Source organism: Typha angustifolia, chromosome 3, assembly GCF_048772165.1.
Source record: "Typha angustifolia cultivar Huaian chromosome 3, ASM4877216v1, whole genome shotgun sequence".
Lineage (NCBI taxonomy): Eukaryota > Viridiplantae > Streptophyta > Magnoliopsida > Poales > Typhaceae > Typha > Typha angustifolia.
This window is the reverse complement of record NC_133241.1, coordinates 330,894-349,830: the sequence shown is the minus strand read 5'-3', so window position 1 is coordinate 349,830 and position 18,937 is coordinate 330,894. Positions and strand designations below refer to the sequence as shown.

Sequence of the window (18,937 nt, the reverse complement as noted above, 5' to 3'; positions counted from 1 at the left end):
ACCAAGATGAATCAAAATACATGTATAAAAAAAATTTCCCATAGTTAACGCTTTGGGCAGTAAGTGATTTTTTTTTTAACTCATCAAATCTCATATTTAAATTATTAGACACCTAAAAAAAGTTTAGAAGGGCTAGTTTGGTCAAAGAAATCGAGAACTGCATCAAAAATTTACTCTCATATCGAATTTATATTAGAGAAATTAAAATTATGATGTAAAACTAATAATTCTTAGTTATATACGATAGAGAGGTATTTTAGTTCATAAAAATTAAGAAAAAAAGAAACAATAACACAGCTGGTCAGTTAATTTTTATAGTTTAAAATGTTAAAACCTAATGTGCCGATTTCTAGACTTTTGCAATTCAATTATTTAGTTTTTTTATAAAACTAAGAGCATACTTTTTTTTTTTAATATATTCAATGCTTATTTTATTATAATAAAGTGCATACGATATATATATTAATTACGACTACAACTCTAGATTATATCTAATTTTTACGGACCCTTAAAAAAAATTTAGGTTACAATATCTCTTGAATTTTGGGACAAAATAAAATGAGAATGATGAAAAATATCTAATGACAATTATATCCCTAATAAGTAAACTAGATTATCAATTTAGCCATAACTAGAAAGTAAGATAAATTTATTAATAGTCTCAAATCACCCATCTCCTTCACCAAACTTACGACCATTCTTTTTCCCAAAATCACTTGCCTCTTACTCAAGGTGGGACAACGACCAAGGGCCTTCGGAAGCCACAAGACAATGACCTTAGTTTGCTAGAAGGCAAAACCATTGCCTTGGCCGTCGCCCTCACCACCCTCACCCTCACCCTCACCCTCACCCTCACTGTGTGTAAAAGAGTTGCCAATAGTGAGGCAGGGGAAGGAGGAGGAGGGAAAGGTGGGGATCGGCTTAGGGTCTTGGGCCAATTGGTGTGAGGCTGTTATAAGTTGGTGACAGGGAAATGTCATCGGCAAGAATCTCAGCGCTGTTAGCTTCTACGTGAATACGATGTTGAAGGGGAGGTTGAGCGAAGATTGAAGATGATAAATTAGCCTTAATTATATATATATTCTTTATTCTAATTTAATTAAAGGGTTAACATAAAGCTGTATTTAAATTTTTATTAATTTGATTGAAATACGCAACGAGGGCATCTAAGTCATTTTGGAGTCAATTAACTGCTGCATAAGCTAACTTATCCAATTTTTCAAATAGAATGATGATATTGAAATTTCTTTAAAGTTTAAGAGGACATTATAACTTAAAAGAGTTACTGAGGATCTCGTAAAAATCAAATATAATTCAACGGAAATAATTAACCCATATATAATACATATTCTTTATTCAGCAACCGCCCTTTGCTTTTGGAGCATGAAGATGGTCAAACTGTAAGTCAAGCCACTATACAAGGCATTGAAAACTAGTTTCAAAAGCCAAAGTCCACTTAACTTTCTTTACTTGTCTAGCATAGCATAATGCTTCGACTATAGAAAGAACACGCCGCCGTAACACTTATAATCGCCGACTCTTTAAGTACGGAAATTCCCAGGCCCGTAATTGGTCATTAACCGCTTTTGTTCCTAATTCGCCCTAAAACGCCGTCATATGTTTACATTTTTTATTCCCTAATTCGCCCCTATTCTTCCGGACTATTCCACTACTATCTATTGGGCTAAGATGATAATTTAGTCTTCCTCCGTCCTAGTTTAGTCTTCGTTTATTCTCCCTGGTGCTTCCCTTCTATCTATGCTACGCGCTTTCCCTGCTCTCTATCACCTCTCCGTTCTGGATCTCACCGTCACCTCCTCCTCTCTCTCGATCTCTCTTGAGGTCGATCGCCCTCGTCATGGGAAATTGCTGCTCTGAGGACGTCCCTGGAGGGCGGCAAGCCGTCGGATCCGGCGGCGCCGTCGCTTCCCATGGAGGCGGCGACGCGGCCGACGCCGTCGAGCACTTACTCAAGTCCCGCGGCGGCCTTTTCTCCCAGATCGAGGTCTGAATTCTTCTGATCTAGTTTCTGAAGTAGCTCTAGTTTGTGATTTGCTCTGTAATTCTTGTTTGAGATCTTTGGGTTCTGGAATTGCTGTCGATTTGCTCAATTTGCTCTTGGCTGAAGTAGATCGAACTTTAACTGAGATATTAGCTATTCTGATGTCAGTTTTGGTTTACAAGAATTGAACCCAACTTCCCTTAATTTGGAACGGTTTTGAGAATGTTATGCCATCCATGTTTACGGAGATATTAGCTATTCTTATTTAACATTATGTTCACATCCTGGATATCATTCCTCATTTTGCCTTTTGCACAATATTTTGTAGCTGTCACTGTCTGCATCTGACCTGCGCGATCGAGACTTCCTCTCAAAGGTAAGTAATATTTCATAGATTGATGTAGTGGCCTATTTTTGATGTTTTTGTTTCTCTTTTGTACTTTTAATAAATGGTCCTTTCACCAAAATGTACTACTATGGAGTTAGTTGTGTTGAGATCTGAATAAAAGTATTTTTCTCCTTTTATTTGCTTCATTACTCGCTAATATATGCTTTGAACTTTTAAGTGAAAGCATGTCTATCTTGTCTATTCTCATGAAAGAACCGGTTTTCATCACCAACGACTTTCGTGCTGTCATGATATAAACAGTTATAGGCTTGTATATTAATGATACTAAGGTTCAAACCGTCCTCACAATTGACTTTCTCTTTTGTGATCAACCTGTTTTAACCATCCCCTTCAATGATAAATATAAAGGACTATATGATCAATATTTAGACTGTAGAGAACTATAATTAAAAGCTATCACCTTTAGCCCTGTGTCAATCATTCTCTTTTCTAGAGGACTTTTTGAAAAAGGATGCAGTATAATCCTAAACAGTAAGCAGCAACACAAAGCAGACCACCATCACAATTCAAGACAACTACCTTATAACTTTTCTGGCAGCTTTATTGTTTGATCATAGTCATACTTTAGTCGGGACTCTAGTGTTAATTTTGAGAGGGTTGATGTCAGATTTGTGGTTGATTGTAGAAATATATCAATCGTTTTGGAACTTATCTTCCTTGTCTATGATCTAGCCATTCCCACATTGGCAGAGAAAAGGCTTTGGGATGATGTTGATAGATATACATGTGTAAATTTTTGGATGTTACTCTGTAGGAACATCTTTCAAAGGGAAGACCAAAGTCCATGGGAAAGTGGTGGGTAAAAAAGACATTAGCACTTGATTCAACTGAGAACTGTGCACTAAGTCAAGTTGAATGTTTATGGGATCACTGACTGCTCAAATGTAGAGGTACATGATATAACAGATTCCACCAGATCACTGACCACACCTCCTCCTTCCTTTCATCGACATAATATGTCAGTTGAGACTTGAGACAAACTTGTATAACATGACCACTGACCAATTAAAGTATCACTGACTGCATTGATTTACGAGCTTGGTAGTGATTTATATTTTATAATCTCATAAGGTGCTCTAGCTTAAAAAAACACTGTCAATAGTTGATACAGAGGTGTTATTGTAGATAAGCCACATATTTGTGTCAATATATGGTCAGCAGACTCACCATGGCAATCCAATTGGGGGATGTGGGCAGTCTATTTTGTAAGTGGAACTAAAGATTTTGGACCATCATGATATAAGAATTCATTTTTGAGAGCTAATTTTAATATTACCCCAGAAATACCAGAAATTTATTAAGAAGACTATGCAACTACATAACTATGATGAATTATAAAGAAGCACATGTTGATTAATATTGAGCATTTAGCACACGCTCTGTTATACCGTATGATCTGTCTTTCACATGCTCTCTTGTACCGTACAATCTGTCTTACACCTGTGCTAGTCATTCTAGTTAGTTTTAGTGTTGAGCTCTTTTTCAAAGAGAACATGAATATTTCAAAAACAAGACCATTCTCTCTTTTGTCAATGAAGACGGAAAATGATGTTGCTTGAACTCTCTTATTACCTTGTGGAGTCGAGGTTTATACAGTGGACCTCTTCTGTTCTCATATGTTTATTTTGAATCTTTTCATAAATTCTTAGTCGTTGTGATAAAAGTGATTCACAGTGTTCTTCCATGATCCCATCATTATTTGTTAGTATGGTTCATGTATATATACTACTGATGATCTTAGTATTCTTCATAGAGTGACCCAATGGCTGTCATTTTCACAAAAAGAAGAGATGGAACACTTGAAGAAATTGGCCGCACTGAAGTAATATTGAATTCATTGAATCCTTCATGGATTGCAAAAGTTATTATGAACTACCAATTTGAGGTTGTCCAGCCCTTGGTGTAAGCTTCAATTCGATTTACAGTTGATGTATTTGCATTTTTGACAGTATATAGGTTCCCCTTTTAAGTTAAGAATCAGTTTTATTATTTTTCTTGTTTTATTATTGTCAGATTACATATTCTGAATAATTTGTTTGCCACAGGTTTCAGGTATATGATATTGATTCACAGTTTCATAACGTACCAGAGAAGGTATGTCTACACTCTTATAAGTTCAGTGAAATAGTAGCTTGTTCTTCTGCTAATTGTCATTATATGCATTTTCTTGTTAGTGTAATTCATATGAGGAAAAAATAGGCAAGCATAATTTTCTTTTGACAAGGTGTTCACTTTATTGAAGTTTGACAAGAGAATGATTATACAACATATAGTTGAAGTTACGCAACTAGATGTTGTATATCGTATTTTATCATGTCAATTGATATAGATGTTTGGATTCCATATTCCACCTTTTATTTTGATTAATATGTATGCTTTTATTATAAGAATAGTCTTTCGTTTTATTCTATATAGCAAGAATGGCTGTGCCACAAGCACGGACTGTGCCGACCAACAGCCGGCAAGGCATGTGCTGCAGCACTTGCCGGCTGTTGCTGCAAGAGATAGAGAGAAAAATATAAAGGAGAATGGGCTCGCTGTTTGCGGATTTGCAACTTAAATTTTTTTTTTAAAGTAACCTAATTCGACTCATCTCTCACCCTTTTTTCTTCCTCGGGCTAGGGCACCCGATATGAGTGGCAAGAGCAGCGAAACTGCTAGTAGTGGTGCTGTACGACACCTCTCATGCTACGTATCGGTACGCCACCGGCATAATAAGTGCCGATCAGCACGGGACATGTCTGTCGGCACGATCATCCATGTTATATAGTATATATGCATATCATTTATGTGTTTGTATGTTTTAAGTTCAATGGGGCATGAGGTTACTTTTTTCTTATTTGATGTATATTTTATGAGGTATAAGTGCCGGTCAGCACAGGGCATGTCTGTCGGCACGATCATCCATGTTATATAGTATATATGCATATCATTTATGTGTTTGTATGTTTTAAGTTCAATGGGGCATGAGGTTACTTTTTTCTTATTTGATGTATATTTTATGAGGTGATATCTACTTATCATTTTCCAAGTCTTTATTCTCATTCCAAAGTTGACATTAGTATTCTTGACTCTTGAGAGTCAAAAAATCACTTACAAAGATTGGATCTTCATAGTTCATATGCTCTGTTGTAGTTTCATATCATGTTTAGCTATCTACTAGGTGATTTTATTTGGAATAAGTTTTCACATTATGCAGAGTCTTAAGCTGGAGGAGCAAGAATTTCTTGGAGAAGCTACTTGTCTTTTATCTGAGGTATGCTTGCTGAAAGCACATTTAGTTGTTGAAAATCTCCACTGAATGAAATGCTTTGTTCAGGAATATTATCTATTTTTAGTATTATAATGGAAGTTCTTCCCGCAATTTATATTCTTACATTTTATTTCCTTCCAGCATATAAGAAACCTTGTAATGTGCCACTACCAACAGATCTACAAGTACACAATAATAATGGGAATTTTAAGAAGAATTCAAGGGTAATTTACAAATTGCCCTTTGCGGTTTTGCCTACAAATTACCTCCTAAACTTTTATTTATATTATTTTGCTCATCTGTGATTTAAACTAATTTGAAATTATTTACCTCTTTTATCTTCTCCTATATAAGATTGCAAGTCTCAAATCTTAGTTTTATCTAACTACCAGAATGTTCCTCTCTTTATATATGATCATGGAATGAAATTTTAATCACCTTAAATATATAGCATATTTTCTCGAGCAATGGGATTATTAATATTATAGGGGTATTAACGGTAATTTATGCTTTCTCTGTTAAGTTTGAATGACAAAGTTAATAGATTCTTATTAGTCTAAACTACAGGGAGGCAAAGTGATACAGAAAGGTAGTTTAAATGTCTAATTTTAGTTATAGCCATGGGGGGTAATTTGAAATTTAACTAAAATTAGATTGTATGGATATTTCTAGAAAAATAGAACTTTTAGAAATCTACTTGGAATACTCTAATATTACCAGAAGCTAGAGATTTGACCAATATTTGATGTGCAGTATGGATAATGGATAGTGATCCATTTTTACAGCAATCATTATTATATTCTATTAGCTTGATGGCATACTGGCATCCTAGTTCAAGGTTGCAACTTGCAGAGAACTATAACTTCATCTTGCTTATCAAAGATGTCTGAACTTATTCCGGTTCTTTTGCAGGTCATCACTAAATCTTCCAGATTGCTGACTCTAGATCTTGACCATGGAGAATCTCAAGGTTCACACCCCAAAAAGTTTGGCAAGCTCATTGTTCATGCTGAAGAATGCATCGGTTCAAAGACCTTAGTAGAGATGGTTTTACGTTGTTCGGATTTGGAAAACAAGGATGTTTTCTCTAAAAGTGTAGGCAGCTTCTCATTTTCTTTCTTGTAAGAAATATCTATATGATGTAATGGATTTTACTGATGCTTCATTATTTCTCTTTTTTTCCTTCTTAAGGACCCTTTCTTGCTATTATCTAGGGTAACAGAGAGTGGTGTGCCTGTTCCAATTTGCAAGACAGAAGTAAGAAAAAATGACCTAAATCCCATGTGGAAGCCAGTAGTGTTGAATCTTCAACAAGTCGGAAGCAAGGCATGTGTGTCTCTTTCCTTTTCTTTTCTCTATTTCTGTTTTTTTTTCCTTTTGATCATCACCAACTATTTTTAAGGAGTATTACAATGGCACCCTTGCTAAATTGAGTGAAAAAATTTTATATGAATGAGCATAGCACCTCTTGCTAACCATAAAGGGGTGCCAACAATTGGGAAACATCCTTGTTGGAAAGATTAGCAATTTCTACTTGACTGTCTCAGTTTTCTGGTTGTTGCTTGTCTCACCATCCAATATACTTGTTGCAGGAAAACCCTCTAAACATAGAGTGCTTTAACTTCAACAGCAACGGCAAGCATGATTTGATTGGGTACTCTGACTTATCCCTCTTATATTTGATGCTTGCACGTGCATGTGGTTGTACTCTTTATACATCCTTGAGTGTGCATGACTTCGGTTCTGTACATTTTAATATATGATAAAACAAGATAAAAGGTTTTAACATGATTTATGCATGGGATTTAACTTTTTATCAATTTTATGTAAACTGGACAGCAAAGTTGTGAAATCACTGGCAGAGTTGGAAAACCTTCACCACAGTAAGCATGGTGAGAATTTCTTTCTACCTACTGTTGTGGGGCATGATTACTGCAATAAGGTAAAGACTTCTGATCTGGAATCTTGAGCACTCCTTTCTCCATAGACCATGGCCAAAATAATTGTGTATTGACAATAATATTTTGTTTTGCATTCAGGTTTTGAAAAGTCAGATAGTTGTGGAGAAATACTCTGAAAGCAAGAGACAGACATTCCTGGATTATGTTTCTGGTGGATGTGAATTGAAGTTCATGGTAGCTATAGACTTCACAGGTATATCTATGCTTTAAGTGGTACAACTTCAACTTGGTGGATTTTAAGTGGTAGCACGCCTTTTAATCTCTATAATGCTTTTAACAGTATAATTTTATTAAATATCTATTTTGACAGCTTCCAATGGAAATCCGCGCCTCCCAGATTCCTTGCATTATATTGACCCCTCAGGTCGGCCGAATGCATATCAGCGAGTGAGGAACAGTTTTATGCATCTTTCTTTGCACATGATAATATTTTGTCTGTTTAATGTCTTAACTATCCTTTGAAGGCTAGACTGATGCATAATTATTCTTTATTTGCAGGCAATACTAGAAGTTGGAGAGGTGCTGCAATTTTACGACACAGATAAACGTTTTCCTGCCTGGGGCTTTGGAGCAAGACCAATTGATGGTCCTGTCTCTCATTGTTTCAACTTGAATGGAAGTACTTACCACACTGAGGTCATTTCTAAGTATTTTATGATTATTTCCTTTCCGTTTTGTTCACAAAAGCTTGTCAGTCATGTCAGTAAAATGATAATGAATCTGATTTGGAAGGATATACGGTTACTTACTTGCAATCTACATTGTTTAATGTATTAAATATCAACTGTATAGAGATTAATCTCGGGTAAATGATGTGAAAATTCTGACTGCATTTAATTGGTCTCAGGTTGAAGGAATCCATGGTATAATGTCTGCTTATATCAGTGCTCTACACAATGTATCACTGGCAGGCCCTACCCTTTTTGGTCCAGTAATTAATACTGCTGCATTGATGGCAAGCCAGTCCTCTGCCAGCAGTCGACTGGAGTACTTTATTTTGTTAATTGTTACGGTAAGTAAGTAGGCTTAGTACTCTATATTTATTATTGCAATCCTTTTGAACCTATGAAACGTATATCCAGGATGGAGTGGTTACAGATCTTCAGGAAACTAAAGATGCTCTAGTGAAGGCATCCGATCTACCTTTGTCAATACTCATTGTTGGAGTTGGTGGGGCTGACTTCAAAGAAATGGAGGTGCAGTGACAAACTGCTTATTTTTCCTTGTTATATTCTCAATATTTTTTGTTACATGAAGCCATTTTGTCTAATATAAAGAAATCATTTTATCTAATATACAGAAATAACTTTGTTGCATGAACGTATGTAATTAAGGAAAACCAGCAGCAACAGAAGCACTTTGTTCCTGTCAGTATAGATTTTGATCTCACTAATTTCACTAATGCAGATTTTAGATGCAGACAAAGGGGAGAAACTCGAAAGTTCCTCTGGACGAGTTGCATCGCGGGATATTGTACAGTTTGTTCCTATGCGCGACGTGCAGTGTACGTATATATATCTCACAAATTACCTCTTGGAGTATCATGGGTTTTCTTTTTTCAGTTCTTCCTACCTGATTTCAGATACCTTCCGTGACGTAATAAATATAGACCTCTCTCTGTCTGTGTGTCTGCGCGCGCTCGCATGCATATGTTTAAGCTCATGCTTGCATTTGAGTGTCCATGAAAAGATCTAAGTGTTCTTATACAATTAGAGAATCTGATAGAAATGTATTAGGTAAGAAAGTACAAGCTGAAGAATCCTCGGCGATGAACAGGAACATTTGCTCTTTTGTTATCACGTGGGCATTCCTCCTATTTTTTTGCTATACAACTTCAGGAATCTTGTTATAATTTGATTATTAGATTCATACAATTTATTCATCATAAAGTCTTAGTTTAATGATCCTAAAACCAAGAGCGCGGAGAAAGAGAGAGAGAGGAAAGGAGGGATTGCAATGGCATGAAAAAATGAGTCACAAAGTGGAATAAGATGGAAGAGGAGCGAAAGTAACATATAGTAGTTTAATGTTTATAGTTGGCACTTTGGGAGTTTTTATTTTTTTGGCCTTTTGCGCCAAAGGAAATGAATTATAGTCGGTGAAATATCAAAATGTACCCAAATGATGGAACTGCTTATCTGGGATAAGACCGTAGTATGTATCTAGTGCAAATCTTACTTGGCAATATAGACATGATGACTTAGCTCGTCCTTGCTCTATCTTGGTTTTTTTGTACTTAAAAACTTCAATAATTATGGGCAAGGCGCCTCAAAAGATTACATTCTTACTGTCATTTCTATGAAGGGTACCAGCAGTATCAAGACATAAGATAGAGGAGAGCTCAGGAATTCCTGAGCCATTTCACAAAAAAGAGGAAGAGGTTAACTTAGCCTGCTTTGCTAGATAGTTAGCAGCAAAATTCCCTTCTCTAACGGTGTGACTAATTTTAACTTGCGTGAAGGAACGAAAGAGGTGCAATACATCCATAATAGTGTCTTTTGTATTCTGGCTGCCTACTCTTGTGGCCAGAAACTAATTAAGCTGTTTGGAGTCCGTTTCAATGATCAAGTAGTGGAGGCCTAGATGTCCCGCTTGCTCCAGAGCCTCGCACACGGCCCATGCTTCAGTAGCCAGTGCACTATCGTAGTTAGTAGGAGCACCACCTGCCAAGAGATCATCAGCATCGGCATCTCGGAAAAGCCAACCTTGCCATTGCAGTTGGGTTTTACCCAAGGATGCGAAGGCCGAGCCCACCTAATTGGTGGTGGAGGAAGTTGCTTTTTTGGGGATCTAGAACTTCTATTAGGGTTAAAATAGTCCATGGTCATTGTGATAATAGTTCACCGGCAATTATAGGAGGAGAATTGTCGAGCCTTGATATTAATCAAGTTTCTATATTTCTAGAGTTGCCATAAAGAGTTTGCAATCAGAGCCAGAACGAAATTTTATTTTTCTTTTGGTAAAGTTTCCCCATCATTTAGCCAATCTCTCTCCAACCAATTACCGTTGAAGGAAATATATAGACCAAGAATGGTCATGTTCAAATCCCAAATCTAGCATTGATACAATTTAAAAAGATATGATTCGCAGTTTCAAGATTAAGGCCATAATTGTTATAGAGGGGTTTGATTGGCATACCTAGCCTAAGAAGTCTTGCTTAAGTAGGCAGACGGTTCTAAGTGAGCTTCCACAAGAAAGTTTTAATTCTCGGGGCAATCGACAATTTCCAGAGAAGCTCCCATTTGGGTTTAGCCTTAATTGCATAAGCTTTTTCCATGTTAAATTTGACAATCATATAAGCTTCATTAGTAAGCTTATATTTCAAAGAGTGCCATCTCTTGAACAAGCAAGATATCATCCCCAATAAATTGGCTTTCAACGAAGGCAAACTGCTCAAGCGTAATGAGCTGAGCCAGAAGAGGCTTTAGCCGATTGGCTAACAGTTTGTTAGAAGTCGATAAGTTATATTACAAAGGGAGATAGGGTGGAATTCAGACACCCTAGCGGGGTTGGGCTTTTTAGGAATCAGAGCAATAAAAGTTTGATTCCACAAGGGAGGCAGCTTGCCGCTGTTCTAGAAAGACTGTAGTGCCATGTACAAATCCTCACTAATCTGGCTAGGGTTTAGTCATTCAATATTTCTTGCTTACAAGTTACGAGTTTTAAATATGGCTTTTTCCACTTAGATAATTTATGTTGTAACCTTTCTTTATTTAGAGGGGAGAAATAGTGATGACTTCTGCCTTTCCTTTCTTTCAGATGGAGAGATATCAGTGATTCAGTCACTTCTTTCTGAGTTGCCTGGACAGTTCATGAGCTACATGAGGACTAGAGATATATAAACAACAAGTCGGTACATAAGTAATTCTTTTCTCTGCGCATTTGAAATGTAGATGTGTGATATGGCCTTCATTGTTTCATTTTGCTGCCATTTGCTCTTCGGAACTGATGTCCAGTTCCAGTTGCTCTTCTTCATATTGTTGCCTGTTCAGATTTACCTGCTCCACAGAAAAGGAAAGGACGGTAAGAATCTGAGTCGGGTAATTGTAGAGAATGAGTTAGAAGTTTCGGACCTGTATTAACTATTTAACTATCTATCAATCCAAGGTTAAGAGCCAAGTCAATTTTGTGTTTGCTGTGTCATTCATAGGTCCTCTGGTGAAGATTGCTTCAGATCACATCGTGTAAGTATCTTGAAACATTCTCAGATTCAAATTTTGTTTATATTAAATGAATTACATTTTTTTCCCTTATACTTAACGCAACCGTTTATGTGACATTGTTAACCTAACCAACATCACATTACATCACAAAGTTGTCTCTGAGACCTTGAGGGGAAGAAGTCGGCTTCACATCACTCTCAGGAGACTGGATATCTCCAGCACACACTTCTTCCTCTGTGGTTAAGAAGAGGATAATCTTTTTAAGTATTCCAAATCAGAGACCACTCTATGCTTACCCCTCCTTCTCTGTGGAGTACACTAGAGCTATAGTGGTAGGCCATACATGTCTTTTTCACAAGCCAAACTGCGAACGTCCTCGTCAACCTTAGGTTGCTTCATGAATCATGGCAAGCATCTTATCAAAGATAGACTCGAACCTCTTTTACTAGCTTTACCTTTTGAAAAAGATGAGTTTAACATAGATTAGGAAGCAGAAGCCATTAGTTTGAATCATGTAAGACCCAACAGTAGACTAAAATGTAGTATATTAGTATATATGTATTCAAATATATTTTTTTGGATTTTTTTTAATTTATTGTAGAAATATGTGAGCTTCTAATTTTTTTTAGAGAAATAGGTCGAATCACTTTTGATGAAAATTAATTGCTATCAGAATCAACATACGTGGGTGTTCTCCGTAGTGGTATATTTATATATATATATATATATATTTATTTAGAAGTGAAAATTTAATGGTATCAAGAAGTGAAAACTTAATAATATCCAAGTTAAATCAATGCTGCTAAGATTCAAATTTAGAAAGAAATTCTCTCTTTAACTATCTAAACATCATTCTATTAGCATTCTTTCTAGGCGTTGTTAGGTCGTGCCTATGCACGAAAAGTCCCCCATCTTGGGAGCAATTAACTTTCGCCAAAATATGGAGTCGTTAGGTTGTACCTCTGCACCAAAAGTCGCCCATTTGATTCAACCTTTTTTTTTTGGTCTTTAATGTTTGGAAACTCGCCTGTCCCTTGAGTAACTTTCAAAATAAATTGGGTTTGCAGCCTTGACGTAATCTACTAGACTATTAATTGATGCCACAGTAAAGCAACCCATAACTACTACTTCTGAATTCTACGATGAATAGAGGTTGTAAGTTGGAGGAGTTTCTTTATCTTTAGCCATGCTGGGTTGTTGAATGATTGATGGTTGTTGGTTGTTCATCTAAAGTTCAAACCATTGACTTGGGCACAGTTTAGAGTAGGGTAGAGCTTCCTAAAGTTCTAGTTGCCCTACTGTGTTATTCAATTGGTGGGTAGAGTTTCTTGACTTTAGACCATGCCTATCCCACTCGGTTTTGCTGGACTGGCTGGCCCATTTAACTAACCCCATTATTCTGAAGTCTCAACCTATGATTGCAGCTACTAAAAATATAAAACAGTTCACCTAGGTTCTGACAGTTACTACGGTTTTAACGATTTTCATGTCTTTAGTTGTATCACTTTTTTCTTTGTTTAACTGTAATCATTTTAGGTATTTGAGTTAGTCCTGAAGGCTCTGATCTTAAGTTTACAACAAATCACACTTTGATCGTTATCAATATGCAACAACCACCACGCATTAGAGAGACAAACATTCTTCCTTGACATCAAGTTTTGCATTAATGGTGCCCAAAACCCATCACTCCAGAAGACTCTAGACGGTGGATTAAAATTCAAGCAAGATTCCAAGGTTTAGATCAGCTGAATTAATAAATAGCCTCCACTAAAGACTTCAACGGTCAAGTCATATATCCTACTGGCTAAAATTAATGGCCCATTGTTTTTTTTTTTTTTCTTCTAAGAAATGCCCCACTGTTTCGGTCGTATATACTAGCTTATCCAACCACAAAAGAAGTGGAGTACAACTTGGAACTTAACTCTAAATCCAAGAGCTTGAAAACCTTGAACAAGGGTGTTTGGCTCCAAGGGAACTCTTCTCGGTTTTTTTTTCTCTCTTTATTTTCTGCGTCTAAAAGGTCATGAAGTGGAAAGGACAAGGGATAGACGTGTCCCTTGGGTGGAGGAACAATGAGAACAAGTGGATGCGTGTTGCAGTGAATAGCTCGAGGACTAAACAAACTGCAATCTTTTCGTAGAAGCCAAAACTCGAACAGGTTACGGGCAACCAAAAGAGGACACGGCACGAGAGCTAATACTAAATTTTTAATTGCTTCGGCCTGTTAGATTCTTAACAGCAATAGCTTGTCATTTGCCAAGATCTAGCCCAGGTGAAAAGAAATATTCTATAACAAATATTCGTAGGTTTTACATAGTCGATGAAGACAATATAATAATAAGAAGGGGATTTACAGTGTATTATCATTATTATTATTTATATTTTGTCTTTTGGATTTTAACAGTTCGATCCCTGCTTTTATTTTATTAGCTGAAAAATACCCTCTTTTCAAATGAAAAAAAAAAAAAAAAGATGGAATATTTTTGTACACAGTCAAGTTAGCCCATATTAAGCTATAATCCAATTCATAGTGTCTTCTAATAAGAAATAAAAAGAAGAAGAAGAAAAGGAGTCAAACCGTGAAGATTCAAACAACAGAGCAGCGTAAATGATAATAAAATCATTTAAACTGTCACACTTGAAGATGATGACCGCTATGCATGGTGCAGATAATGACATGCTGCTATTATTTGACTTATTTATTAAAAAAAATTGAACTTAATCCACCTGAAGAAATTATTAATGCAAATATTTCGCGGCACCTATATAAACTATTCATTTTACTTGTAACCAACCAAATGTTAATGGGAACTGAATCAAGTTGAAATATTCCATATTCAAAAATGCAACTAGGAACGTGCAAGTCCGGGAAGTGTCACATAATAGACCTGATCACAAGTTTATGTCTCCTCTCTAGAATATCAGAGCATTGACTATATCACCTGGGAATTGGAATCTCCTCCTACTCCATTATTCCTCTCATCTCTCTACACATCTATACTTAGTCTCAAAGGATATATATATATATATATATATATATATATATATATATATATATATATATATATATATATATCACCTGTGAAATTTGTTTATTTACCAAGTAAGAGATAATATCAAACCATAATATGACTCGATTCTTTCAACAAATAAAAGTCTCCACCCAACCGCTGCCACTATTCTTTTCAGCTCTCTCTCTCTCTCTCTCTCTCTCTCTCTCTATATATATATATATATATATATTCTCGAGGTTCACTACATATATCTCATCTTCTGATATAGATATCAAAGGCCAATTAGATTGGCTAAAGAGAGGAAAGCTACTAAGAGAGTTAAGGTGGAGCAAAGTAAGGCATGAGAAGAGACACATGGCCTCACACCACTACACATCGGCACGCGCCGATCAGGACTCGTCAGCGATGGTGTCGGCCCTCGCGCAAGTGATCAGCTCGAGCTCTCAGGGAGGAGGAGGAGGAGGAAGAGGAAGAGGAGGAGGAGGAGGAGGAGGAGGAGGAGAAGGGGAGCCTGCGGCGATCGGCGGGAACTCGGTCGTAGTTGTGCCAGGTTTCGGATCAACGGAGAGGGAGGTAATTAATAACCAGTCCTCGGAGGAGCAAGGTATATATATATAGGTTAAAGTAGCTATTGCACCAGTATCTCTTTTCTTGTTCTAGTAGCTAATTTCATGTTTAAAGATTACAATTCGAATTTGGGTATGTGAGTTTGTTCAAAGATGAATCGGCAATAGAAAATTCAAATCATGTAGTGCTCTTGCTTCATGCCTTTCATGTTTTCTGGATATAGAGTTATCAAAAGTCAAAACCCATAAATTAATTGAGTAACTATCAAAGAAAACTAAGGCTAACAGCCCTGTGGACATGAATTATTAGAACTATGAACTTATATTGGTTGCAACTTGAGATCTCCAGAACTATATGGATACATATGTATTATATTATTTGAGCACGAACTCTATGAAATGACCATATTAATTATCTAAAAAGCTTAAGCTCAAGACTCTTAGTTCTAAGAGATTGCATTCAAGAATAAAATGAGTAGATAGATACGCTTCATAAGTAAGTTTTCATGATCTACAATGTGAATATACAAACATAAGCTAAATCTTAAGCTGGTAATCAGTTGTTACTAAGAAATTCTTACCAAGTTTGCATTGAATCTAAGGTAATGTGCGCATGAGACACTACAGAGGAGTGAGGAAGAGGCCATGGGGCAAATGGGCGGCAGAGATAAGGGATCCCAAGAAGGCAGCTAGGGTATGGCTCGGCACCTTCGACACGGCGGAGACGGCGGCGATAGCCTACGACGAGGCCGCCCTCCGATTCAAAGGCACCAAGGCCAAGCTCAACTTCCCGGAGAGAGTCCAAGGCCGCACTGAGCTCGGCTTCTTGGTTAGTCCCGGCGTACCGGCGGCGAAGAATGAGGCAACTACTGCATATCCTGATCTCCTCCATTATGCTCAACTCCTCCAGAGTAGGGATGAGGACCCGAACAGTGTGCCATCAGGGCTTTCAGGATCCTCTCGTAGTTCATCGCAGCAATTTATAGAGTTCTCTAATTCGCAGCAGTTCACAACTTCTTCTTCTTCCTCTTCTTCTTCTAGATCATGGACTCATGTTGATCAACAAGGAGACAAAGAGAGGAGGTGCTAGCTAGCTCATAGTGCAATGAGGAAAGATTGATATGTGTGCATTAGGATAACATCATATAAAAAAAATCACTTTGTTTAGATTTATAGATCTGAGATATTTTTGATTTGTTAGATCCCTTCTCAATAATAAACTGGTGCAGTTTAACTGTTGTATAATTAGCTACTGCTGATCTATTATTAATTTCTTGTCGATCATTGTTGTTCTTCCACCCCTTCACTGGATGTGAAGCACAAGGCATATATTGTTGCTTGTTGAGAAGAATGTCAAATAACCAATTAATTGATGCATAACAGTTCACAGATAAACTTAACTCGGTACCATGTTAAGTAACCGATTCACTCAAAAGTTTACGCTGTTAGATGACGAATCAACAATGTGTATTATGACTTCTTTTTCGCCGAATTCTTAGAGATAAAGAGAGAGATCGCGCCTTAGGGGGTTGGAATGGCACAAGATCAATACTATTCTAGGCCGTAGAGAGTAGAATTAAAAATAGAAAAGAATAAGAAAATTAATGTGATATATGGAATATATGACATGGAAATTGTTTGTCACAGTGATTATCTAGAAGAAGGATATATTATTGATACCCATAAAAATCTAGATTACATGGATTTCCTGTGTGCTAACCAGTTAGACAGAAGAGAATATAGCAAGAGGCAATACTGTCAACAATTTGGCAATATTTCCAAGAGAAAGAGACAGAATAGAATATAGAATATAGAATAGAATATAAAAAGGAATTAGGCAACAGGATTTATTATATATATATATATATATATATATATATATATATATATATATATATATATATCAACATATTACAGTTCCTATATGAAAGACATATACAATCTTATAGTCTAAAAAGATCCAAAGAAGAAGTAAGAAGAGAGGAAAGAATCTATGCTATCTGATGATATGGTCCTTCTACTACCATTCATAGCTTATAGCTACCTTTTTTTTCTTTCTCTTTTTGGCTTTTGGTTTTAGCTTATAACTATCATTAAATATATATATATATATATATATATATATATATATATATATCTCTCTTTTTAAGGGATGCAATACGAGCTTTAGGATTTAAGATTTAAGGCGTTGGCTTAGCTTTTAATTCTGGCCTGCAGCTTATTTATATGCCTACGTGGATCGATATCTAGAAGAGTTCTTGAGCACTTTAATTGTCCTTCGGTACGACACCACGTGGCGACTAGATCTTCCTCAAATCTAAGTCGCTCCTGTTCGGCCACGTGTGTGTTTCTCTATGCATGCCGTCCGATTTCTTTGACGTGGTCCCCCCCGGTCCAAGTGCTGACGTGGAGACATGCACGCGGGGATGCGTGTGTGGACGTGTATCTTGGCTTGTAGCCTTGTGGGGGAAGGAACTCCTCCCATGCAGACTGCATGCAAATAATTATCTAAAATAAGAGGGGTTTTTGTGTGAAATTTTGGAAACTTTTATCAAATTAAATACATCCTATGTTTTGTTTCCTCTCCTAAACTTTTATCATTCACACCCTACTATTTTAATATTTATCTTTCAAACATACGTTTTGTTTTAATACCTCAAAGAGAGTTAACTTTCACCTAACAGGCAAAGCAACCAATGAAATGGAGAATATTCTATTACTTATATATAGTGATCGTCTTTTGAGACATTAAAATTAAGCCAAATCCATTTTTTTTTTAAACTTTGAGGAGCAAATGTGTTTAACAATGTTAGATCTCTAAAGAAAACACTCCGAGGACTAAATTTTAAAATTTTAAGGCCTCGTTCACTTTTGAGTTTAAGAACCCTCATTCAGAAACTCTCAAACTAATTTAGTAATTAAATATTTTTTTTATTAATCTAATTAAGTTTGTTATTTAAAAGATTAAAACTAAAAAATAAGACTAACTGATCGAGTTCGGAACTTAGCCTCGAATCAAACAAAGCCTAACATAATAATATAAAAAGAATATGTCAATCTCATTATGATACAGGGACCTAACTATATGATGGGGCTCTACAAACTTGTTGGCTTTTATGATTAAAAGTTTGAAAGTAATTATCAGAATGTGGATGAATTCTGATGGAGATAAAGCCATTGCAATATCCATGAAAGAAATCTCAAAGATTCGGTGGGGATGGACCAATTCTGTAACCATCACAATGGAGATGGGCTGGACCAAAGCCATGTGGATCCACCAATTCCACTAGTTGGTGAATCCGAGTCGGATCGAGATTAGGATGCTGTTGAGTGATATCTTCTATTTTGATGTCTATGATTGGGATGTTCCAAGCAACACCCTCTTGTGGTGCTCTGTGATTTTGTCATATAAAACATTATGATCATAGACAATATTATAAGAAATACACCTTAGACTATATAACAACATTGTCCTTTTTAATTATTTTTTAGAATGACCACCTATATGATTGACGTTTTAGTAAAAGAAAATAAAAGAGGCTCTTCTTTGACTTATTAAAAAGCATCTT

General features: G+C 36.3%; 2 protein-coding genes across 4 annotated transcripts; both read left to right on the top strand.

The window, feature by feature from the left end:
* Window positions 1–1,709: 1,709 nt before the first annotated feature.
* LOC140780063 (protein BONZAI 1-like) lies at window positions 1,710–11,803 on the top strand. Of its 3 annotated transcripts, none has more exons than XM_073125377.1 (16): window positions 1,710–2,005; window positions 2,331–2,378; window positions 4,165–4,313; window positions 4,457–4,505; window positions 5,611–5,667; window positions 6,577–6,785; window positions 6,879–6,990; window positions 7,257–7,318; window positions 7,504–7,606; window positions 7,704–7,818; window positions 7,936–8,012; window positions 8,124–8,261; window positions 8,473–8,637; window positions 8,708–8,821; window positions 9,046–9,129; window positions 11,385–11,803. In XM_073125377.1, exons 1-16 carry the CDS (start codon window positions 1,859–1,861, stop codon window positions 11,400–11,402), a joined length of 1,647 nt encoding a protein of 548 aa, XP_072981478.1. In that variant the 5' UTR covers window positions 1,710–1,858; the 3' UTR covers window positions 11,403–11,803. The 3 variants fall into 3 exon arrangements, with proteins under 3 accessions (XP_072981478.1, XP_072981476.1, XP_072981477.1); XM_073125375.1 differs by having other exon boundaries at window positions 1,711–2,005; window positions 9,033–9,129; window positions 11,385–11,756; XM_073125376.1 differs by having other exon boundaries at window positions 1,712–2,005; window positions 6,577–6,759; window positions 6,856–6,990; window positions 9,033–9,129.
* Window positions 11,804–15,070: 3,267 nt separating this feature from the next.
* LOC140780064 (uncharacterized) lies at window positions 15,071–16,638 on the top strand. The gene is made up of 2 exons (XM_073125378.1): window positions 15,071–15,406; window positions 15,971–16,638. Exons 1-2 carry the CDS (start codon window positions 15,157–15,159, stop codon window positions 16,456–16,458), a joined length of 738 nt encoding a protein of 245 aa, XP_072981479.1. The 5' UTR covers window positions 15,071–15,156; the 3' UTR covers window positions 16,459–16,638.
* Window positions 16,639–18,937: the final 2,299 nt, after the last annotated feature.